At 40.9% G+C, this 24,708-nt stretch overlaps 1 protein-coding gene and 1 long non-coding RNA gene across 7 annotated transcripts in view; one reads left to right on the top strand and one right to left on the bottom strand.

Moving 5' to 3' along the window:
• Positions 1 to 921: 921 nt before the first annotated feature.
• LOC306816902 lies at positions 922 to 2,612 on the top strand. The gene is made up of 3 exons (XR_013777808.1): positions 922 to 1,017; positions 1,719 to 1,772; positions 2,424 to 2,612. It is a non-coding gene; the product is annotated as an uncharacterized lncRNA (long non-coding RNA).
• Positions 2,613 to 14,658: 12,046 nt separating this feature from the next.
• Positions 14,659 to 24,708, bottom strand: part of SSBP2 (single stranded DNA binding protein 2) — a 120,598-nt gene continuing 110,548 nt past the window's right edge. For 4 of the 6 annotated variants that reach the window (XM_079333348.1, XM_079333349.1, XM_079333347.1 and 1 more), the window contains 6 exons: positions 23,950 to 24,004; positions 22,385 to 22,455; positions 21,587 to 21,665; positions 20,414 to 20,442; positions 17,593 to 17,691; positions 14,659 to 15,274 (listed from right to left, as the gene is read on the bottom strand). In XM_079333348.1, the coding sequence (XP_079189474.1) occupies positions 15,245 to 15,274; positions 17,593 to 17,691; positions 20,414 to 20,442; positions 21,587 to 21,665; positions 22,385 to 22,455; positions 23,950 to 24,004 (363 nt within the window). In that variant the 3' untranslated portion in view covers positions 14,659 to 15,244. The remainder of the gene's footprint in view (positions 15,275 to 17,592; positions 17,692 to 20,413; positions 20,443 to 21,586; positions 21,666 to 22,384; positions 22,456 to 23,949; positions 24,005 to 24,708) is intronic. The other 2 variants (XM_079333351.1, XM_079333352.1) reach the window with 1 other exon arrangement.

Below are 24,708 nucleotides of genomic sequence, written 5' to 3'. Positions count from 1 at the left end.
GAGGAAGCCCGAGCTGAGGGGATGGGGAGCCCAGCATGAGGGAAGGGGCGCTCGGGGTGAAGGGATGAGGGGATGGGGAGCCTGGCATGAGGGAAAGGGAGCCCGAGCTGAGGGGATTAGAAGGAAAGAGCGGGACGGGGCTGTGGGGAAAGGAGGGCCCGGGTGAGGTGAAGGGTGTGTGAGGGGGCGGCCGGAGGTGAGGCGCTGAGGGAGAGGAGGCGCTGGGGCTGAGGGATGGAGGGAGCGGCGTGAGGGAAAAGAGATGAGAGCGAGGGGTGCCCGTGCTGAGGGGAATCGTGACATGGTTTGGGTTGGAAGGGACTTTAAACCCCATCCATCCCACCCCATCCATGGCAGGGACCCCTGCCACTGTCCCCAGTGTCCAGCCTGGCTTGGGCACTGCAGGGATCCAGGGGCAGCCACAGCTGCTCTGGGAATCCCATCCCAGCCCTGCCCACCCTGCCAGCAACAATTCCTGCCCCAAAATCCCGTCCTCACCTACCATCTCAGTCTGAGGCCGTTCCCCCTTGTTCTGCCACTGCCTACCCTTTTACAAAATTTCTCTCCAACTCTCTTGCTCTACGGTCTCTCCAAGCTGAGCAGCTCCAGTGAAGGAGGTGCTGGTTGTGTACAGGACACCATGGACTAGATGTTGCCTCCACTCCTGCCCCAGGACTCCCGAGGTCACCTTGCAGCCTGCCACCAGGTGTGTCCACTGTTATGGAAATGTCTCAAACCTGGCTTATTCTCATAGCTCACGAAAACCTCACATTTTTTATTTTTATTTCTCTTTTGGAGTCTTGCCCTCTCGTGTTGTCACCAACCACAGCCCAGCAGATGTGTCCAGGGCAGACACGTTCTCATCTCCAGAGGCAGCAGAACCCCTGGCACTTCCAGCATGAATGTTTTGATTCCCACCTCTGTGGCCACTGCCCCAGTCACATATCCCTGCAGGAGTCAACAGCTCAAGAGCTCACAGAGAACTCCTTCTCTGACCTCCTCCTTCTCACACAGCTGGTAAGGATGCTGCTGTTCTTGCACACTGTGAAAATACACAGGTTCCTGAGGAAGAGGGTCAAAGTTTTATTATTACCGCGGATACAGTGTTATTGCCACTGAAGGCTCAGCCAGCTAGGGGATGCTCAGTGCCTGGGCTTGTGTTACTGCAATGTAGCAGAGGGTATAAACCGTGAATGGTTTTCAGAAACAATGCAAGGCTTGTATTTGACTATTGTGCTGTGTGGTTTCAATGCAGCAGCAAGACTGTTTTCTGTATCCTTTCCTTACAGCCTTTCCTCTTGGTAGTTACTCTTCCAGAGAGGGCTTCCCATGTTTTTCAGAAACATACATCCAGGAGTTTATATCGTGAACACTTGTACATTTAAACATTGTTAAAGATCCAGCTTTAACCTATAACAGCCAGGAAAATTTGAATTTTAACCAAGACAGAGTTTCTCAGTGCAGTAGGGGTTCTCTTCCCACACGGTCTGTTACTATCACTGCTCTGTTATAGCACTATCTCTGTTTCTATGCACATACTCTTTTTATCAAGCAACACCATGGCTGTACCGTCTCACTTGTTACATTTCAGAAGATCCTGGCTCTGAAAATCAGCACATTGTGCTATTCCCTACATTTATTTTTGTTCTGTTGCTTCAGGAAAAAAAAAAAAAAAAAAAATTAACTGGGATTTCTCTCCTTCTTTGGCTTCTGTGAAGGGAAAAGCAGACTGTCATGGCAGTGAGACACCATGGCCTTGCTACCTGAGGAAGGTCTGTAAAAGGTTTGCACCCAGTCTTTTCTCCTTCCTCAACTGCTCAATCCAGATGACAAAAACATCATCAGTTTCTCACACTGTGGATCCTAGATGCTAGAAGGTCTGTAAACGGAATTGAACATTTTCCTATTAAAAAGCCCTTAATTCACATTTTGCCTGCTTAGGCCAGTAATTAGCAAATTTGTTTGCAGGTTTACATTGTCACATCCAGGCATTGTCTAAGATAATGCTGTTTGTTCTTCTTCTACAGGTAGCTTTCTGCACCTCTGTTGTTAAACACAGACCTAGTGATGGGGTGCCTGATCTGTTACAGATCTCTTATTTGCTCTGAGATGAGGAGCTACAAAGCCACTGGAATCACAGGAGGGCAAAGTAAAATTGGAATTGCTCAGTGTTGGGGGGGGGGAGCACGTGCTTGGGGTGAGGGGAAAGGGAAGCAGCTGGAGCAAGGGAAAGCTGCTGTTCCAAAATCACACCTCTGATCTGCCTGATGCCATCCAGGGGGTGTTCTCTGTGGAACAGGGATACAAATAAGCAGTGCCCAAGGCAGGCTCACCTGGGCACTCGCTCAGGGAGCTCACACTCTCAAATGAGCTTTCCCACATGATTATCTGCTTTCACAAGCTGCATTTCCTCTGCCCTCCAGCTACAGGAGATAGAAGCTAAAGGAGCATAATGGACTGCAAAGGAACCACTGAAGCTGACTCCTGCAGTTTCTCACACAGTCTCCAATGCACTAAAACAGTGTTTTACAGCTTTTGGTGCTCAGGTAATACCTGCCAAGTTGGTATTGTTCTTTCACTGCTGAAAAAGAGAAATTAAATTGCTGGCCCCAGTTCAGAGAGGAGATCTATGCTTTTCAATGGTTTCCCACTTGAAAAGTACTTTCTGTGGGACAGCTACCACAGCACCTGTGGCATCACTGAAGTAGCTGGACCTAAGGCAGCTTTTGTAGAAGCATCTTTGTGCATCTTTTCCAGTTAATAAACAATGAGATCAGTCCTAGATGTGAATAAATCTTCTGTAAAGTAAAGCCATTAGACTTACCAAGAAGTGCTCTAAAATGCATAGTTGTGGAAATTTAAAAATTTTTAAATTAAAATATTATTAAGTTATTATGTAATTACAGCTGCTGCAGTAAATCAACTGCAATATAGAACTGTGCATTTCTGTAGACAGCATGCTTCTATGTTCTAGAAACAAATGCATTGCTGCCTGAAGTTATCAATATTTTTTGTACACTTCTTTCATAATCCTAATTATTTATGGGAAAAAGGTGTTTGGTTTTGGGTTTGTTTTTTTTTTTGGGACACAGCTTGTGAAAATACAACTACTTCTTGTAAAATGAAACTTTATTCTAAAATGTATCCAAAATTGCAAGACACAAGCACCATTAAACAGATAAATAGACATATATTTATGTACAGAGAGCATCAAAACACAAAACAATTGTTAATATAATTCTTATACCATTTTAATGAGTATCCATCAATAAAACTTTACAATTTAAAGGAGACTTTTCAGTTGCAAAACAGTTGTAAAATCATATGTATAAATTATGTTTACTACAATTCCAATAACAGAGGCAAAGTAAAATACAAAAATAATAATCAATACTGCAAATTCAAATACAAACCCCAAAAGTAATGCTGCACAGGTACGTATGTACACTGGATGAATTCATGCAGCCAGGCAGTGCAACAAATTAACTGCTGAGTTTAACTTATCACAAAATGGAACCACCATGTCGGCAAACAGAAGAAAATATACTTTTGTAATAAATCATAGTGCATTTTGAAGTTAGACTTTATAAAATGATTGTTGAGTGATATACTTCTAATATTCCCCATGTGATCTGAGATCCCCCCAACTCCTTTTTTCACAAAATAAAATACAAATGACAAAAGCTAAAAACCCCACTGTAGAACAGAGTCTGATGTACTGGTACCATCTCGAATGCGTTTGTTTTAATTCTCGGTATCAGACTTGTTTGCAAGTGTCCATGTCCACAGGGACATGCGTTTTTCCTTGCTACCAGAAGTAAATCTTTCACGCTCCAATGCTATCTCCATAAACTGCATCTCACACGATGCTTAGACTGCACTGGTTTGAAGAGACACAGCTGAGCCTTGAAAAAAGAACCCTTAAATCCCTATGAAGCACAGAGAGAGTAAATGGAGGATAGAGAGACCTCATTATTCCTGAAGCTCCTATCCCTAATTGCTTTAATTACATAAACAGAGATTAACATAAGAGGCTTTTATGGCTTGGGTGAAATTTCTGCTAATTTGCTGGGCAAGTGCGAAGCCTCTGTCTCTCCACAGGGCTTTGCCTTTCACAGTGCAGAGGGCTACAGACTCTTTTGGTTGGTGAAAGGAAGCCTCAGGTAACTATATAGAAAAATACCTCTGCAGTGAAAATGTGGTAGAGAAACAAAAAAATCAAAACAGAACCTCTGGAAAACTGTGACTTCTTGTGTAACAAAAAACATGGCTGTCACCTTTCAGGTCTGTGTTGGTTGGTATAGCATGAACACGTAGATAAAACTGGTTAAGTGTCAAAATTATATGAGATACAATTACACAGTCTGACACTTTTTTTCTTAGTATCTTAAGTGATAAGCACGCTCAGTGTTTTCACTAGGAAGTTACTGCTAAAATGCTACATTTCGTTGCTGAAAAGACATTTATAGCAGCCTGTAAACTACTGAAGAGTTGCTCCCTGCATCCTTTGTGCTTCCAAAACCCCCCTTCAAGCCATCACTAACTTCTGGGTTAATGGGAGTTTTGAGCAAAAAAGGGATGCGGAAAACCACCTGTATTGGGTAAATAATGTAGCAATTTATACAGCATCTCTTCAGATTTTCCAACATGCAAGCACGTGTAGAGAGAGAAGCTAAGAGACAGCATGCACTGCAGTGTTATGTCATTGTGCTTATGTCTGCTGAGGGCACTATGGCATTTTCACTCAGAAAAACAGAAATGTTAGCCCCAGAAGACTAAAAGAGCCAATATTAATGAAGCCATCAGCTACTGTTGTAGTAAAGAACACCCCAAAAGAGGGAAGAAGTTCGTCTGCTCGTAGCATATATATACTGAAGCTGAAGAGAATTACAAAGGCACAATACAAGCCTATATTTCTGGTAAATAATATATATTCATAAATTTCTGCTCATACCACCTCAAGATAGTGAATGGTACAATAATAACTGAAGGTACAAATGTTAATTGAAAGTGAAGCTCTACAAATAAAGGACTGTTGGAGAACACAGCTCACTACTTGCTACATTTCTACTCTTCCCGGGTGGTGAGCTCATCCACCTTTCCTCCACTGGGTGACAACATGGTGACCCAGTGAGAAAACTGGAACACTGTCAGATGACAGACAGAATGGCTTTATGCATCTGAAAAGCTGTTAGTGAGTGGCTGCCACAAAAATCTTTCCCACTGCTTTACCTTTGGCTCAGAATTCAGAGAAACCAGGAACAGCAACTGGAAATTCATACCCATTTTCATGCAGAGCTGAGGCTGAGATAATCCATGAAGGCAGCATTTTGGTTAACTTCAGCACTCAGAAATATTAAACAGCAGAGCAGGAATTGTACCAGCTCATCGTAAGAAACAAATCTCAATTTTTCCATTCATACCTACACATCACCTGTATCATTTCCAACAGAGAATGACTCACAACTTAGGGAATAAAGTGAACGGATCAATACTGCTCCTGTTAAACGCATAAAAAGTGACACCCACTCTTGTGTGATGAAATTACAGGGAAACTGTGGAGGTGACTGCTGTCCCAGCCCAGCTCTGAGAAGGTGGACGCTTGATGAAGGTGAAAGGTGCAGCTACAACATTTGAATTTAAACCTTGAGCTGTTGCTCAGCTCACCACAAGTGGCACAACTGCTGTCAGGATTTCGTACCGGCAGGTAACGGAGGAAGGGATCAGGGGCAGCTAGAGGGGGAACCTGCTGGGACAGGCTCTGCTAACCCACAGCAACGCTGCCAGCAAACCTGCTCTAACTGACATGGGATACTCCCTCATCTCCAAACCTGCACTTCAAATCCCAACACATTTATCACAAGATCCGCCCCCAAAAATCCTACCATTACTACATGTAGTCTCACAATCCTCAATCAGGATCTTCTAGATTTATTCTCTAAAGCTCTCAGGAAACGAATCTTTAGCCACACCTGGAAAGTATGAACCTTACAAGCTCACAGCTGAATTAAAAGATGCAATATGCTATTGCTGGTGTTGATTGATCTATGCAGTGGTTTCTCCCTGCATTGCTTCCAATGAGAATCAGTGCAGGTAACAAGGAAGCTCACTTAAGAAATAAAGGTGAGGAATTCTGGGCAGAGCCTCTAGAAATGTTCCAACAAGTTGCAAGTTCAAGCTACAGCTGTTCATTAAAACTGAAGTAAAAGTAAAGAATATAGCACTACAGGGCAGAAATCTCATGCTTGAGATTGAATTCAGAAAGTCATCTGCAAGTCACTCGGATTCAGGTTCAAAGGAGCTGCATTATTCTTGCTCATTCCAAGCTCAAATAAATACACTTCTGTGTAGAGGTGTGAGAAGCCAATTGTATGCCCTTGGATTCATCCCACCTAATTCCAGCTGCTCATCAGTGATGAGGACAAATGATGCCATAATGCAATCTTGCATCTCCACTTGTGTCCCTCCTCTGATTTACATGACACCTGGGCTGGTAACTTTTAGCCAGCTGAAATTAGGGCAGGATGAATCAGGCCACAGCATGGAGCGGAAACAAGTCTGATGTGGTGGCACAGTATCACCATGACAATCCAGGCTGTCCCAGCCCTGCCTGAGGCTCCCAGCCAGACATGCTTTGGGCCAGTGTCCCACACCACCCTTGCCTTTGCAGCTCACAGTCTGGCAAGGAGCTGGTCACACATTAAACAGTGAGGCTTGAGTTCATGACGATCCCCCAAGGCAAGAGCCAGAGCCACTTGGCATGGGGTGCTGTGGTGCACAGGGGCTGCAGCCCTCCCAGACACCCCAGAGTAACACACCCTGGAGTGACACACAAGCTCTGGAGGGTTTGCAGCTGGAGTGGGTGCTCATCCTAACACAACACGCACACATGTCCACGTAGCCATGGTGCTGTGGGAGTTGTGCATCCCCAGCCTTGGCTACGGCATGGGCTGGCTCTTTGCAGGAGCTGTCAGCAATGAGGATGAAGCACACACTGAGGAGAAATACAGCGTTCTGAAACACACATTTGTGAGATCCCCAATAGTATCAATAGTAACGATTAAGGTCAGAGGCAGTATCAAGTTTTGCATGCACTTTCTACATTAGTATTTATATAGACAAGTTTCATTCTTGCTGGTTTGCAAAATTACTGAGGTTTCCTTTACTTCCAGAGACTGGAACATTGAACATTAAGTTTCATTTATGTTGTTGAAAGTAATTTTTTTGTCTAAAATACACCTACAAATACTTGGGACTATGGGACTGGGATTGCCCTGTTGTTTTCTGTAAAGGGCTGAAGTAACTGTAGAAATACAGGAAATTTATCTACAAATCAGACTGTAAGCATGAGGAACGCTTATTGCAAGTTCTCAAAATCTTACATGAAAGGGTGAAGGTGCAAAGTCATTAAGACTGCCTTGATTCTAAAGATTAGCCTACTCATTTAATTAAACTATCAATAGAAACACGGAATTTAAAATAATCCAAGTAAGAATCCCCTTCAACTTTCCAAGCTTCTTCACTTTTCCCATCACTGCCTTTCAGACGAGACAGGACTTGAAATTCTGATGTCAGAAACCAGCAAAGAACACACAGACATTTTCAGGTCTTTGTTGTGTATCATAAAATACTGTAAAAAAGAATGCAGAGTCCCAGAATTCAGGTTATTTTTCTCTCTGGGTAACCAGACAGAGAGTTCAATCTCCTTCAAACACCACCTAAGGTAAAGCCTGTGGTGGGTGGGGATAAGGACATGCAGAGGGAGCTCTGTGCCTCCTGTATGCCCTTAGAGATGGGCTTCTGTCTTGGCACTACCGCAGTTTTTGGGGAATAAAAAAGACACCAGCTCAGACATCTTTGAAAGGCAGCAGCTGCTGAGGTGCTGTGCCTGGGGCACCCCTTTGCCAGGGGACACTGCACACGTGTGACACCTCTCAGGTGTGCAGGCACAGGCACCTGGGATGCCACAAAACCTGCAGCTGCCTGCTCAAATCCAACCCCAAGCTCTCAGAAAAGGATAAGAACTGGGTTGAATTCTCTTACATTACATTTAATATTCCTGTAAATGGCTTATAGATCTGCTGTTTGAAATAAATTCTGAAACCACTAAGCGTGCTTAACAGAGCTTCAACCCTATGTGGACAGCGAGTTCAGAGGACAGAACAAGGACTGCTGCAGTATATAATACACATGGCTGTACAGTCAAATGCCACCTCTTGCTTCAAAACAAGAATTTACAGTAGCAAGCAGTGGTGGCAAGAATTCTTACACAAAACCTACAGGAATTTACAGGATATGCATGGATCACCGAGGCTGTAACACCAGCAACAGACAATACAGAGTATCTTGTGCAATGTGAACAAAGTTGACAGTAGTTTACCAACGCTGAAGTAATTCACATAAATATGCTACCCACCAGCTAACAAATCTTCCTCCTCTTCCCACCAGAACCAGATGTGTGTACAGCAATTAATAAAATAAAAAAGTGGTTTGTTTTTGTAGTTTTAGCCAAACATGCACAAAATAGATGCACTCCAAGGGGATATTTAAAATAAAATTTAAAAATTTCCTCGAAACTGGTGTCCAAGCACACACAGCAATTGGATTCACACTTCTTAAACAGCCATGAGAGAGCCAAAGTTTATTGTATGGATGCTTTTTTGTCCTGGAAAAATAGTAATATAAAAATTCACTTGATTTTTAACTAACAGAAAACTCCAGCTTTATTCACACCACTTTTCCATGTCTCCAATTCCAGCCCTAATTCATTCCAGCCCTACTTTAGGAACTTGTGTTCTCTTCCTTATCCATCAATGTAAATGCAAAACAAATCAAAACTACAACATATAAACAGAAAAAATAAAAGAGACTAGAAAAATGAAAATGAAAATAGCTTATACCTGCTTTTGGATGTTATGTGTATTGACAACAATTCAATAACACCACTTTGCTTTCCCACTAAACCACTGGATGTGCTCCATGCCTCTGTTGCAGAGAACTTTAGTAAGTTTCTATCTCAATTAAATATATCCTGATTTGGGATTTTATTTTCCTCCAATCTGCATGACAAGAATCAGTTTTTCTTTCAGGCTATTTTTTATCATTGTTAGGAACCATCTCATCTAATTTGCAAGTATGTGGGATGCTAACTTTCCTGATCTTGAGCAGTGAGAGCTATCAGGATGCTGCACTGCCACTCCTTATCTGGTGTTTATACTCAGTTTCTTCTAATAAAATAAACTCTCTACAGCAGGGGTCTAGTTACAGATGTGAACAACCACCTGCGTGTTTGTTGGGCAAAATACTCTTATTTTTTGCAAAGATCTGGCACAGTACATTTAATGGGGCAGTCCAAGACAGAAAGTGTAAAACATGAAGATTAAAAGAACAGAAATAAAGCCTAAAATACCCAGTTCATCCCGTTGACAGTTTGACTTCTCAGGGATCAGAGCAGTTGTTCCACAACAATAATTTTTCCCACCAAAAAGCGATTACTGATGATTTCAGTATCTCTGCAATAGCCCAAACTCCTACACTGTACAGTCCATTTCCTAGTTCACCCAGGCTATTGAGAACACATCACCTTTCAAAATCCCCATGTTCTGTGCTAAAAACTGAAAACTGCTGCTAAAACTGCCAGAATTTTCTCTTATCAAAACGCAGCCCGTTGTCTCAGCACTGTAAAGTCTGGAAGGGATCCCCGGAACCCAAGGCAAGCAGAGTTGTGCGAGTTCTCTAGAGAACGGCGAGGTAGCGAGCCAACGCCTCGTTTCTGTGGAGGATTGCCCAGTCCTGAGCCCCCCGAGCCACCACTGTCCCTCTCTGAGACCACAGAACCCTGAAAGCACGGCCAGGCAAATCAAACCCCTGACTGTGAAGCAGGCTTTCTACAAGCTCACGCTAATCAGCTGTCAAGCAGTACACTTCTGGGGATGTGGAAGAAGCTTTCAACATGGAGTCCAGCTGTATTATTAATAGCAACTAGGCAGCAAGTCTCTTTTTTGATCTGATTTCCCCAAAACCACTTCTTTCAGCAAATATTTACAATGCTGAATTGAAATAAAGACAAAAAAGGTGATTTTCTTTTTCTCTCTCCATTTCCTTTAGCACACAAAACTGGAATAGTGGCTAGAAAGTGACCATTTCAAATTATAACTGTAAACTGCATTTATTAAATTTGAAAACATGTACCCAGGAAAATCTTTATACATTTCTATGGCAAGTTTTCCTATTACATGAGAGGCTTTCTTACACATTTTAAGCTTAAATAAAGAACAGCAACCAAACAGAAGTTTGGACTAAAACTACAAAACTGTTGGCTGTGTTGAGGGAAACTATGGCTGCACAACAGAAAACAGGATGGCAGAACAAATTCACAGAAATAGTTCATGTAATAGTGAACAAGGCTCTAATAAAGTAAGAAACAGAAGAAAGCCAAATCCGCTCTGCATTCACTACTATCGATACATAAATATGCTCCTGCACTGGTAAAATCTGTAAAATCATGTCTGCTTAAGAAAGATTTAATTTGAGCTCTACACTGTCCATGTTCAAGCATGGGTTTAGATTACTAGTCCTGCTTTTTTAATTTCCTGAAGGATAATAGCTGTGTTCTTAGATCTGTTTAAAATTAACTATGTGCAGACTCAATTTCAAATCAAGGTGAAGCTGTTGGCAGGATCAGAATTTTCATGTGCTGAGTAGATGATATAATTTATCTTTTCTAGATTTGGTGCTGCAATTTGTTTCCAATATGCAGGCAGTATACAGGACTGCACTCAAAGCAGTATTTTAAACTCTTTTTTTCTCATTTTTCAGGTTGAAATGCTATTTTGGTAATTTCAACAGACCCTCTGTATTTTGCTCTATGTACTCTGCTTTTACATCTGCCAAACAAGGTTACACCATAGGTAAGTAATATATTTGACTCAGATTAGGATGAAATCTGACAAGAAAAAATGACCTGATGTGAATTGTTTCATCAAAGTTTCAGAAGAACTGGCATAAGCAGCAGTTTATAGAATTGTGCCAATAATATCTGAAAAGTAGAGAGCTGCATACAGCAAAATTTAAACCTAACTAACTTATTTTTGAATTTTTAGAGTTGTTTTGAATTACTAAATAATGAATTGGATCCTCAATATGAGATAACAGTGTTGAAATAGTCTATAGGGGTTTATTTGAAAGATGAGCTTTGTTTGGATTCCCATCCTTAAGGCCTGAGCAAAGTGTGTCTGTGACAGCACCTACAGTTAAATCAACACTTACAGTGAATTAAAGAGAAATTTATCTGTAATTTTTACATCATTAAGGTATATTTTACACTCTTGAAATGCAAAGATGTAGGATTACTGAAGAATCCAGTCCATACTCAGCCATGACAGCAACAGCAATGGATCAGAGCTCACTGTGAACAGGGGAAAACACTAATAATTAACTGACACAGAAATAGAAACCTGTGCAACATATATCAGCTGAAAAGTAATTTTGAACAAAGTGATCAACACTAAATATTGTAACAGCTGGACCCTCATTAAATCTAATTCCAAATCATTTGCACGTGCAGTATTGCATTTGGTAGCCACAGAACAGAGGAAAATTCAGTTGGTTTTAGGCAGTTCAAGAAGCTGTCCTTTAATGCATCCTTAAGCAAACTTCTGATCACTTCTTCCCAAGTGGAATTATTTAAAATAAATTATTAGCCTATATATTTCTCATTGTGTGTTCCTGTTGGAAAGGAAAGGAACAGCTGGATGTCCTGGGACATTAAACATTCAATCCTACATTATGGGGAGCAGGCTGAAAGCCTGGAAGTCGTTACTGTCTCTGCACATGTGACACATTGGGTGGCCAGGGCTCTGCAACCAGAGGGCTTCCAAATAAAAAATGGAATTTCTGGGGAGTAGGAAGTGCAACTGCAGTTTTTCTTCATTTTCAGATAGTTAAGAAAACAATTTAATCCTTTCATGGAACTATCCAGGTATTTTGTTAATGCATGCCAGGCCACATGCTTCACCTGTGATTCAGACAGCCTCTTCCTTGCCTCAAGCCCCGTTCTTAGACACAGCAATAAAATCTGGGTGAGGTGGAGACACATCTGGATCTGGACACTCCTTTCCATAGGTTTAAGCAGCAGGTAAGACACCGGTTACACTGTGATGTTCACAAGTGAATCCAGTTTCAGCCGATTTCTACAAAGGTGGAGTATTTGCAAGAGTTCTCATAGCCTACGAGATCCCTTACTCTTTATTTCTGCTACTCTAAGATTTAATCACTTCTGCTTTTAAAAAGGCTTATTTCAACTTTGCCTGAAAGACCTATTCACAGAGTCACCTTTTATTTATTTCTATACTCAAGAGCAGGATCTATCTAAAAACCCAGTGAGAAGATATTTAAAATAAAATTCCTACTACAGCCAGACAAGTTCTGATATTATCAACAGTGCTGTTGCATAAGAACAGAACCAAACAGCAGTTACATTGTTCCTGGTATCTGGAGCATAAAAAATGTAAGTGGGAGCAAAAACGGAGTGCTTGGGAATAGTCTTTCTTTCCATATTGATACTCCAGATACCATGAAAATCTTCCAAGGATTTGTAAGCAAAAGAAAGAAAAATGAACAAGCAAAAAGCCCTGTGCACATTAAGAAAAAGGGTGCAATTTTGAAGTTGATAAGATTGTGTTCTAATGTTTCAGCTGCAGAGCCTGGCTGAGGCTGGGTGAAGCCCTGGACAAAGCATGAGTGACATCAGCTGCTGCCTGGGTATGAGAAGTGCAGGACACAGTGACTAAATTACGTGCTGAGAGGACATTATGCTCTTGTATCAAAGTGAGGATAACATGCTTTAATAGAGATACCCAATCTGTGCCAGCAGTTCCATGCACAGGTCAAAGGGTCAGACTTCCATGCTCCCAAGGTGCCTGACCAACACTGACCTGGGAATGGGCTCTGGCACTTGATGCACGTTCCCATCTACCTTAGTCCATCAGCAGTGACATCATCTGGCTGAAACTGGGCCAGGAGATTCCTCAGCTCCCTGGAAGGCTACCACAGATATACAGGTGGCAAACAAAGGCTGCAAGGACACCTGGACTCTGGGTGTGATGGGGACACAGCAGCAGTGTTAGTGACAACAGCAAAGGGTCTGAGGAAATTACACCTGATTTTGTATTTGTGACTCAAGCCAATAGCAGGGTCTTCCAGCATCTTGGGAGACAGCAACAAAGTGTTTTCCAAAGAGAAGCAAATGAATGTGACCTTCATAATCAATAAGAATACAGTCTACAAAACCATATAATGACTATCTAGGTCATGTTTACATCTAATCAAGTAGTTCTTAATAAAAAGGAATGCAACCAAGATCTTTGATACTTCACCATAATTTTAATCCTCTGAGACTTTTATCTTTGAATAGCCCTACCAGGAAAGTAAAGTGTAAAATATTTTTATTTCCATATATTATACACATATATAATAATATATGGAAATAAAAATGAATTAGGAGATTGTAGAATTCCTTACACATCTTGTTATGTCCAGCTGCTATCAGAAGCCCATCACATATGGGTGATATTCCTTTATCACAAGTTCATGAAAGAAAATCCCCTTGCACATGGAAATACCACATCCCAGAACTACTGCTCCTTTGCAAGTGGCTCTTCTGGATTTAAGTTCAAAGTGAGGAATTTGCTGTTTGTCTGTGGCACCAATTTCTGCTGAGCCACTTTGTGCCTTGCTGATCATCAGCCTTTGTACCACTATAAACTGTTTTCTTGGGAGAGATGAAAATCATCAGGAACTAAGTAAATGTACCATAATCTTGGTTTCAGAGCTCTGCCTGAAGAGAAATGGGAATGCTTCCAAAAGTGTTTCCTTTAGGCCTTTTTCTGCATTCTGTCCCCAGCTTTCATACCTAACTGTCCTCCTTAAAAAAGAGCCCAGACCCTCTTCTGCTCATGGCAAAAGGTAACACCCTCACAACAAGGCTAGTAGTCATAAAAAGTTTACTGTGGCATTTTGGCTCAAAAAAAAAAAAAAAAAACCCACCAAAACGGCTGCTGACTGGGAAGTTTTGTGGGAATTAATTCTGGCAGATATGGCAGAAAACACACACCCAAGCAGCAGGGTGACCTGATTTTCTATATCTGCTTGGGAAATACTGTTTATGATTAGGAAAATGGATTGCTCATATTTGTTTGAGAATCACTGAAAATGGGAAACATAATTGTAAGTTGTTAGAAAATGTTTTGGTGATAAGGACTCTATTATATTTCCACTAACTACCACCCCTACAGAAGACCATGCTAAATAGAAACTCAATTCCAAGGGCAGGAGAAGCCCTGACACTTTATTGCTAGATTCTATAGCAATTGGAGCTCACTTACAGTAACCTTATAGTACTCTATATAAACTGAGAAGCTTGTATCAAATTCAGGCTTCCATTTAAAATAGATATTGCAGATATTAGGCTTCAATTAAAGAAGAAAAATAACCTTCAGTGCTTTTTTTTTTTTTTTTTTCTTAAAGGCAAAGTATCAAAAAAAATCCCCAAACTAGGCGGAAGTTACTAAAATCTCCAAAAAATTAAGATGAGCTTTCTTCTATTTCTTGAGACAGTACAATTTGTGATTCACAGGGTAGCTGGTATCAAACACAAGGTAATGAAAGCTCGTATAAGCAATTTTATTCCTATCCATGATGGCAGACACTAACAAAATCAAAAGAATTTATCCTTTGACTTCAACTTAAAAAATAACTTATAAAGCAGTGATATATGCAACATAAAACAGTTCAGGAGGGGAGAGGGAAAGCAAATTTTAATAATTAAAATGTAAACGTGAAAAAAAAAAAAAAAAAGAAATGGAATAAAAGTCCCTACTTCTGATTTCTAGGTAAGATGTCATGTGATCCTATGTTACAGTGTCCTGGGGCCTGTGTGTGTGTGCCTGGTGTGTCACACACACACCCCACGCCGACCCACACATGTACACACAGACAGTGCTGGCAGCTCCACCTGGGCACTCCTCGCATGCCACTCCTTCTACAGGTGCCTCAAGCATGTTTGGGACCCACTTCCTTGACAAAACGGGGGAGATGGTAGGGAGAAAAAAACAAAGCAGGTGGGTCTGATTGTGTCTGAGATCCTTTAGTTAAACTGTACACTGGGACGAATATTTTTCTTCTGCAGTAGCTCTCTGGAGAGGGCCAACTCACTGTGGTCTTCATGGCGACACTTGAGAACGGGTCACACACTCATTGTCATGCTAGGGGAGTACTGGAAAAGAGGAATCCACATTTTAACAAACACTCATACCCCGCCCCCAGGAAGGCAGAGCCACACCTGGACTGCAGCAAAGGCTCCTGTGCTCCCTCCTGAATTTGTGCTTCAGCCTCTGCTGGGGCTGCAGTGCAGTTTGTGTTCCCAAAACTTCTGCTGTGCTTCTCTCAGGCAAAAAACCAGCCACTGCTGACAAAGGCAGCTGCCCTGAGGGCTGCTTTGGTGTTACCTGGGGGCTGTGATGAACCAATACCTCACTGAGGCTTTCCACACCCCTTCCTGCCCAGTGCTGCCTGCTGGGGAATTTACCTGGGCAGGGTCCTAGTCCGAAGTAGACTGGCTGCATTCATGAGTAGCTGAATCACACAAGATTTTGGGGAGTTTTTGATTACTTTACAGGAAGAAGGGAACATAGACACGTATGACTGTGATTAAATTAGTCTTTTGGTCTGTCCTATTTTGTGTTAGCAGTTTTAGGGGAATGAATCAAGGACCAGTGGTCCTCCTCCTTTATGTGAATCAAAAATCCAATCAGCACATCACACTATATGCAGTGACACAAACTGAACTGCAGCCCTTACCCAAGCTACAGCTACCCTCAGGTTAGCAGTGCTTCATTAAAGTAATCAATGGCACACCACAGTGCCAAGAAGAATTGCACATCTAAACACCTAATTTGCTTTCAAATGGAAAACTGTGGACTGCAAAAACACTTAATTTGGTCTAACATCCTCTAAGTGGAGGAAAATGTTCAAATGCAGTAAGATCAGCATTTGGAAAATTGACAGAAGAAAAAGGTAAGGTAAATTTGCCTGTGCAAAACCACATGTACCCTAAATATTCTGCCAAGTCTTAAGTTCCAAGCTGGTCATTTCCAAGTGTCCAAGCATAGAGAAAGAGTAATTTACATGGGTATTGTCCCTGTAAATTACACAGCTCTGGCTATCAATTCCAAGGCTTAAAGCAAATCACCTGATCAAGTTATTTCCTGTATCTGAGCCAAGGATCTGGGGAATCACTTTGGGAAAGGAATCAAAGCATAGTCTCAAGGTGTTTAGTATTTTCAACTTAGTTATTAAGCCCTGCATTGCTACCTACCCCTAACCAAAATTCCTGGTGAACTGAGCAGCAAATCTCCCTGAGAAAGGATTCCATGGTAACACCTATTCTGAGCAGCTGAGTGGCAAAACATGGATCAGACAGTAAAGCAGTTCTGCAGGATGACAGAGCCACAGTGTTCCAGAGACAGCAGCCCCTGGGAGCAGACAGGGACACCCCTGGCATGTGTCACTCCTGCCTTGCAGGCACACATCTCAACAAAACCTTGAGAAATCTGAGTGCTGAGGGCTCTTCCAGGCAGCACAACAGCACCCAGAACCCAGGAAGTGTCTGAGAACACTGATTTTCTGCAGAGCACCACTGCTGTCCTCTTGTTCCCTGTTGCAGTGACCCTGCCTGCTCTCAGCACAGCTGAGGGTGCCACTCTGGGAGCCAAGGGCTGCCAGGAGCAGGGACCACATTTCATGGAGATCCTGTGCTTGCTGCCATTTTGGCAGATAATAAACATTGCTCTTTTCAGGTTGTGTATGACAGTTTTCTTCAACACTCCACACAACCTGAATGTGTGCCCACCAACAGCTAACTGGCAGAGACTCTTCCTTTTCACTAGCTAAAAAAGAAAACCTCCCAAAACCTCATAAAATCTTCCCAGGAAATTTTCCATGGAGCTCAACTATGCTGTGATCTAACAGAAGCTGTTTACTAAGCTGCAGGTCACCCCTGGCACAGGTAAGGAGGTTACACTCCTATTCAGGGACCTAGACATAGATTCAGAAACCCGACTTCAGGCACATGAGTATGACAATTCCACAGCCTGGCTCTGTAAAACATGTACACCATGTTTTGATGCTTTGAGCATTCAATTTTTTTTTTTTTTTAAACATAATTTGCCCCAGAATAAACACTAGTGGGAACCTCTGCCTTATGGGTGTAACAGCACACTGCATCTTTGCAACATGAAATCTACTGGTGCTTGCATCACACACTTCAGTGTAAACCCTGCTTTTCCACTGACCTTCTACTGCAGTTTCTGCAGTAAATCTGTGCCTCCCACCTATTCCAGTTCCAGCTTTTTGCACAGCATTTTTTATTTAAATCACTACTGTACTTTCAGAAACTATTAAAAACATGCAAGACACAGTGCTGCACTACAAGCACACTACAAAACCTGTAAATTTTCTTTTTCTAAACAAAAGGCCGGAGATACATACAGGTTCACCTTTGCAATCCAACAACAAAGGTAATGAAATACTTACACTCTCACTCTGGAAAGGGTTTAGGAAATTTCCACCCATCTCACTGTCATCTCTGGGAGTGCCAGGCTGGTTGCTCATGCTCATATTACTGGGAGAGTTCTGTTAAACAAGATTGCAAAACACAGATTCAGTGCTGAAGGCTTCGGTTCACTTCCCAGCCTCACCAGGTGTGCCCAGGGTATGCTCCACACAGAACTTGGTGCACTCAGGTGCACTGGGCCTCTCAAGGATGAAAAATCAGCCCCAGCAGGGTTCTGCAGGATTCAGTCACTAATTTTAGTCTGTTAAGGAATGTTCTCTTCCCTGAAGTAAGGATTATTTACCTGTGCCTCATTTTCAGGCTATAAGCAGCATCTGCCTCTGCTGAAGTGAAGAAAAGCTATAAAAGGCTGCAGCAGGGATATGAGGAAGTTCTGTCACCACATTAAATCCTGTGGTTGAATGCAGCCAGGTCTGTGAGCCCTGCCATATGTGAGTTATGAGTATGTACTTAAAGAGAGACAAAAGATGTAGTTAAAGGCAGGATGGATCAGGGCTACACAGACCTTTGCACAGGCCTGTGCCTCAGGGCTGCTCATCATGGTCACAATTTACTGAAATACTAACAAACTAAAGCCTTTCAAAAATTGTGCACAGTGACCTCTGCAACTTGAGAAGGAGAATGGATGAAACACGGTATTTGCCATAGAAATTATTGCGTATCAATAGCTCACACACGGTTGCTGTACACACTACCATTAGTCAGGTACTCCTACAAAGCTGCTTTGCAGCACCCTGACATGCCTGTGCCATGGGCAATCCTCTTTCCATCACTGTTACACCTCCTACTCAGAAGACTCATGGTGGAAAAACAGTCAGGGGAAGAGAGGAGGGAAACCATGGATCTCACAATGAAATCCTTACATCTGTCACTGCGCTTTCCTTGGCTTTTGTTTTAACCCAGAAAAATGGAATGCAATATAAATATAAATACCAAACTAATTACATTCATGACATGCAAGCAGAAATTCTTCACCAGCATCTGAAATGAAGCTCAGAGAGTTGGGTCAAAAGCCCTGCCTTAGCCCTTCTGCTTTCCTCAGTCTAATTCACTACTTCCAAAACTGAGATCCTCAGAGAACTGGACAACACGTTCAGTGCTGTCACATCAAACACAACTGAAATCCTAATGAGGTTATTGACACCAGCTAATCAAGTTTGCTCTCCAGTGAAGGCAGCACTCCAGATATTCAGAGACCCAGAGCTCAGAGAAGATTGGACCCACTGCCCTGGCTGTGCCAGTGCTGCTGGACCCTCAGCAGGCACTAACCCAGGGGAGCCCATGGCCTGGGCAACACAACCACATCACTGCCCCTGGACTCAACATACAGCAATATAAAGACCTGCTCACATTTGTTTTATATAATGCTCCTGCCCTTTTACTGGTTCCTGGGGCATTTCCCCCTATTTTACCTTGCTCTGTGTAGAACTAAGCTTTTACATTCTGCCATTGCTGCACCACACAGGCCCCAAAGGGCCAAATTCCTGGAAAATTCCCACTTTAGTGACTCCCCCAGGCTGCTTTTGTGGCCACTGGGGATCCAGCACTACAGTTCCAGCTGGGATTTTCCAAAGCAAGAGTGCCCCTGATGCCTGCACAAATTCCATGTGCATTGCACACAAGTTATTAATGCTTATTTAACATGGATAATTTCAGTTAATTTATGGCCCGCATCTGAATTTACTTCATAAAAAACTTTGTGTTTTGCCATTCAGCCAATTTACTCAAAATCTTTCTAGAAAGTTATGAATTCTGTGAGCTGTACTGATTCTGCCAGGACAGGATCCATTTTCTATGAATAACTGTCTTACAGGCAAAATTAACAGCATTTTTTTTTAGTTACTTAAAAAACACATAGCTCAAATGTGATTTTCATGAGTTATCCATGTAGGCTAACATATTATGAGACTTCCAGGTAAATTGTTTAGGACCCAAGTTTTCAGAGCTGCTGATAGCTGTACCAGCATATACTGAACAGATGTAAGGGGAATACTGGCTTTAAAAGTTATTCCATGGAAATGGAAATGTTTTGGCTTTTTTCTGCTAAAAAGTGCTGCAGTTTGCAGTAGAATACTGAAGAAAAAACATAGACTTTGGTTATAAATGTGATGTGTGCTGGTCATCTCACAGGAGGGTTTTATTGAGTCCCTCTCTGCACAGACCAGCCAAACTGAGGCAATGTCTTTTCCATCCATCACTTTACATTGTGCAGAGTCTGAAAATGTTATAGAACTTAAGAACACAGGATCCTCTTTATTTATGCCCCTTTACCAATACCACATCAGCTCATTAATTCCTAAATTAATGATGATCACATCCACAGCAGTTTATTTGTACAGAAGTGACGCATTCAAGTATTATTTTTGTAGATGCAAAATCCCTGCAGATTAAACTCAAATCCTTTTCCAGCTATTTAATGGCTGTGATATCAAAACAGTGCTTCTTCTGAAACTACTTCTTAATCTAGTTTTCAGAAATATATCCTGAGGATTAAGATATTAACATTACCTTACAGAGATGACAAACCCAATGCTGCGACACCCTAAGGGGATTGTCCCAAATTTTCATTTGACTAGAATTGACTATTAGAACTGGTTTCATTTATTTTAAGAGTATCAAAGACTACAACATGATCAATCAGATTATGAACTGCAGGTAATTATATATAATTAAGATATGATATAATAAAGGTGCATAACGAAAAGATTAATAATGGAGACAAAGGAAATTTGTTTGGAGTGAAACAATCTAAAAAGTCCAAATATTTGATTAGATACTCACTTTGGAAATACTGTCCATGTCTCCTGAGCCTGAAATTAAAACAGACAGTTGCTCAGTTAGTTTTTAGCTGAAGCTAATCCAATAATTTTTTTTCATAGAAAATACAAAGTGCAACACCAACATTTTAAAAAATAACCAACTTAGTAAAAGTTTGCAGTTGGTACAGAATAATCCAGTCAATCAATCTGAGGCCCCATCAGCTGTGGCTGCACTTCATGTACTGAGTATCTCTTAGGAGAAAACAGATGATCCTGATGAGCAGTTATGGAAATCAAATAAAATGAAATACAATGAGTGCAAGACTATTGAAAACTAATTGAGGGGTTTTTTCACATGCTGTAGCTCTCACCTCAGGTAAAGCAGAGAATAAAGGAAATGCAATTTCAGGATGGATGAATGAAGAAAGGCATTTTTTTTTTAGCAGCAAAAGATATACATTCTCAGGAAAGACAAATTTTGGAAGAGTATTGAGTATAGAACTAGAAGAGTATCATAGGAAAACAGCCAGAAATGTAGGAGCTGTGGGAGAAGAGTGAAACAGCTATTTTATATAGCCAGGCAAATTAGGGCTGAGAAGGAATATGATTTCTCTCTCTAAAAATGTCAGACACACAGATGTTATCAGGAGTTATTTTGCCCAGAAGGATAAATTATGTTCTAGGTACATGTAAAATCCTCTCATAACTGTTGCAATTTAATTTTTCATTTTAGCTAATGAGAAAAAATTCTCAGGCTGTAGAAAACAACAGGAAAAGGTGTGGCTGCCTCTCACACAGATTTTCATTGATTTGAATGCAATGTGCATCATTAGTAGTTAAACCAACTACCCATTTTAGGATTGTAACAGGTAGAGAAAGGCTGTAAAATATCCCTACAGAAAGTAACCTAAAATTTCAGGGACATTGCTTTCCTAAAAAAAAAAAAAGTATTCTCTTTAGGAGACAGATGCCTATGCTGCACTGTCATTGTTCACAATGGATCACTGAGCTAAAGTTAATTTTATTTTCATTGCCACAGCCTCTTCAAATCATTCCCTTCATCCTACTGATGTATATACAACTTTCCTCATGCATTTTATCAAACTGTCTTCCACAGAGCTCCAAGAATGAGCCACAGGAAATAGCACAGGCACTGACAATTCACCACGCTGGCAATACTTGCAGTTACTGTTACCTAATGATCCATTCATATGATGTGAGTCCATTCCACCCAGTCCACTCATGGGTCCGTCTGAGCCTGGCCCCAGTGGAAACTGCAAAAGGAGCAGCCATTAAAAACTCCACAATTGTTTTTCACACAGCCTAATACAGAGAAAATATTCCTCAGGAGAAGGGGGGGAAAAAAGTGAGGAGAAATCCTCAGCTCTGAATGAGAAGAGACTCTCAGGTCCCATTCAGAGAAGGTCTTTCACGAGGATTGAAAACCAGCATTTTTTGGGTCAATTTCATGATTTTTGGAGACTGTCATCTCTGTAGGCTGGAATCCAACACAGTAATAATTTATTATTTACTTCAATGCTTTTTCTTTGACTTTTCAGACTGCTGGTGGCAACTCAGCCCTATCCTTACTGAAGTTATAGGGAATTTTACAACTCTCTTAAATCCATCAGTGATTAATTAACAGCTTTCAAACCCACCTGACCTATCCTCAGTCAGAAAGCTCCTCATCACTTCTGCAACTTGAGCAGTTTCTGTCCAATTACATAATTAACCTTAAATTTAGCTCTTCACACATTTAAAAGACATTACCATTATAGCCAAACAATCTGCAGTTTACTGCATAATGACTTAGCAAATCTACATATATTTACTTTTAAGTTGTACTGGCATTTTTTTTCCCCAAAGGCCCATAACTGAAGAGCCACCCAAAAAATTGCAAAGCTTAGCAATAATGATAGCTGCTGGAAACTCAGTGTTTGGTAAACAAAAGGCTGCACTACTCAAAGAAAGATGTAAGTAGATTTGTATTTACATTAGGTCTGTTGGGCCCAGGTGGCACAGCGTTCATTAAAGTGTACATGTTGTCTCCAGAGTTGGTTGAATCTGTAATAAGAGATTATTTTAAGTGCTAAAATACACTTTTCAATAAAACTACTCACCTCATACATTTCCTGTCATTTTGTTCTTATTATTACTGTGCCTCAATCCCATACACAGTGGCAATACAATGGCAGATTTTATTCCCTTTCTATCCCTTGCTGCCACACAACAGGGCTATGAAAAGAAATAATTGCCAAGTGACTACTTCTGGGCTCTGGTTTTATGCATTACTGTTAAAAGGTTTATAAATCATCAAGAATCTCTAACTATTTAATTCCTAAAACCCCGTTTCCTGGAGTTCTAAATTTCTTCACTCATCTCCAATATTACCCATAGAACAGGATTTTGTTTCTTATCAACAATTCCTGTAATTTGCTTTCCATCTGTAATAAATGATAAAAAGCTTCTCCTTACACAGACTGAGAGTTACAGTTTTTCACTCTCACCCTGTCAAGTCCATATGATTTTGATATATCCAAGTCTTCAGTGAGTGCTGATCCTTCACTCCCAAGGGAGGCTGTAGCTGTTGCACCTTCATGGTGCAGCCTGGTGCAATGCTTGCAAAAAAACCTCAAACTGACAAAAACCCAAAGGAGAATGACCTGACAAAAGTCTGAATACATCCCTAAGGGGACAGTGTGATTTAAAAAAATATTGGCAATTCTGGAAAATCAGTATCTGCACAGAATAAAAGGAGCTCAGCACTCTGCAACCAGAACCTCCACAAGCCCATTCCACACCCAATGGTCTTCTGTGTACAGCAGGAACATAAATCAAATGTTTTGTCTACTAATTAATATTTCCCAGTTGATTTTCTACGCATTAATCCAAGCAAATAATTCCATTGTACACAGAGGACTACCAGTATCAGTACAACATTCAAAGACACTGTCTGAGGAAAAGGGGGAACAGAAAAGCTTTTACCCTAAAGTACAATTGACCTATAAAGTTATTTTTAATATTCAATGAGGCAGGCAAGAAGTTCTTTACCCAACAGATCCTTTTGCATCCCTGGCTGTCCCAGGTTCTGGTGGCTCATGTCAGAACCCTCAGGGGGTGGCTGGGCTGTGGAATATTTGAGCTGTTGGTCTCAGACCCGAATAAATACCTTGGCAAAACTCACAGGTGGCCAATTTCTAAGTGTTTTCATGCTTTGGAAAACAGAATTTCAAAATATCTTTACCTTAGGTTGCCTTTTTCAATTTGTTCATTTTTAGAGGGTTTAATTTGTTTTGGTTTTCATTTTTATTTGTATTCATTTAAATCCCTGGAATTGTATTCAATGAAGTTATTATACTTATTATAGCAGTAAGTTTTTATGGCCAGTTAGGAAACTTCCTTAACCTCCTGTGCTGGAGAAGTGAGCAAGTAGGGAAAAAAAACCTGATACAGAAAATATAGACCAAATACTTTAGTTATAATTCTTCATTAAATAAAAAAATAATGTAAAGCCTAAAATCTCTTATAATTATGTTATTTACATGTATATTTCAGTACCTGCAGGACTAGGCATGATGGGTGTTCCTGGTGGCCCTCCACCTCCTGGAGGACCCTGGGGAGAATAAAAATTGTCAGCATGAATTAAAAGCTTAGAAAAATCCTAAAGCAGACACACAAAAAACCCCACATCAAGGAACGCATATTTTTTTTAAGTTTTGGGTATTTCCATGTCACAAATCTGATCTAGACTAAGAAACACAAAATGCTCTGGCTGTTAAAGAAAAGTTTAAGATTCTTTAAGATTTCTCCAGGAATTTCATTGTAATTACTCTAGTCACTTACTAAGAATAGAAACCTAACATCTTACTTCCTACATTTGTAGAACCCCTTCAGGTGACATGAAAAAATATGAAATTCCACTTTGATAAAAATGCCTACATCAATTTAAGTCAATAAATACTGACTTTCCATAATAAAACATACATAGACTACAAGTAATAATTATTATTTCCACTGCCATATGACTATTATGGCACTTTCTCTCTTTTGTTACCATTTAAAACAGCAGATCCTCTATTTCAGACAGGGATATATTATTAGTGGCAGTGACTACAAGGGTCTGGTTGCTCTGTCTTCTTACAGGATATCTGCCCATATACTTTTTGCCTATTAACTTTTATCCATAACTTTATGTCCACATTTTATCCATACCTGTATGACTTCCTAAGCATCACAGGCTGTCCACATACATTTTATCCATATACTGTGTACTAAGCTCACTCACTTGATTTATTTTAAAAGCTCTATCTGCCTATT

This window comes from Erithacus rubecula (genome assembly GCF_903797595.1).
Source record: "Erithacus rubecula genome assembly, contig: scaffold_96_arrow_ctg1, whole genome shotgun sequence".
NCBI lineage: Eukaryota > Metazoa > Chordata > Aves > Passeriformes > Muscicapidae > Erithacus > Erithacus rubecula.
This window is presented reverse-complemented; position numbering and strand designations above follow the sequence as displayed.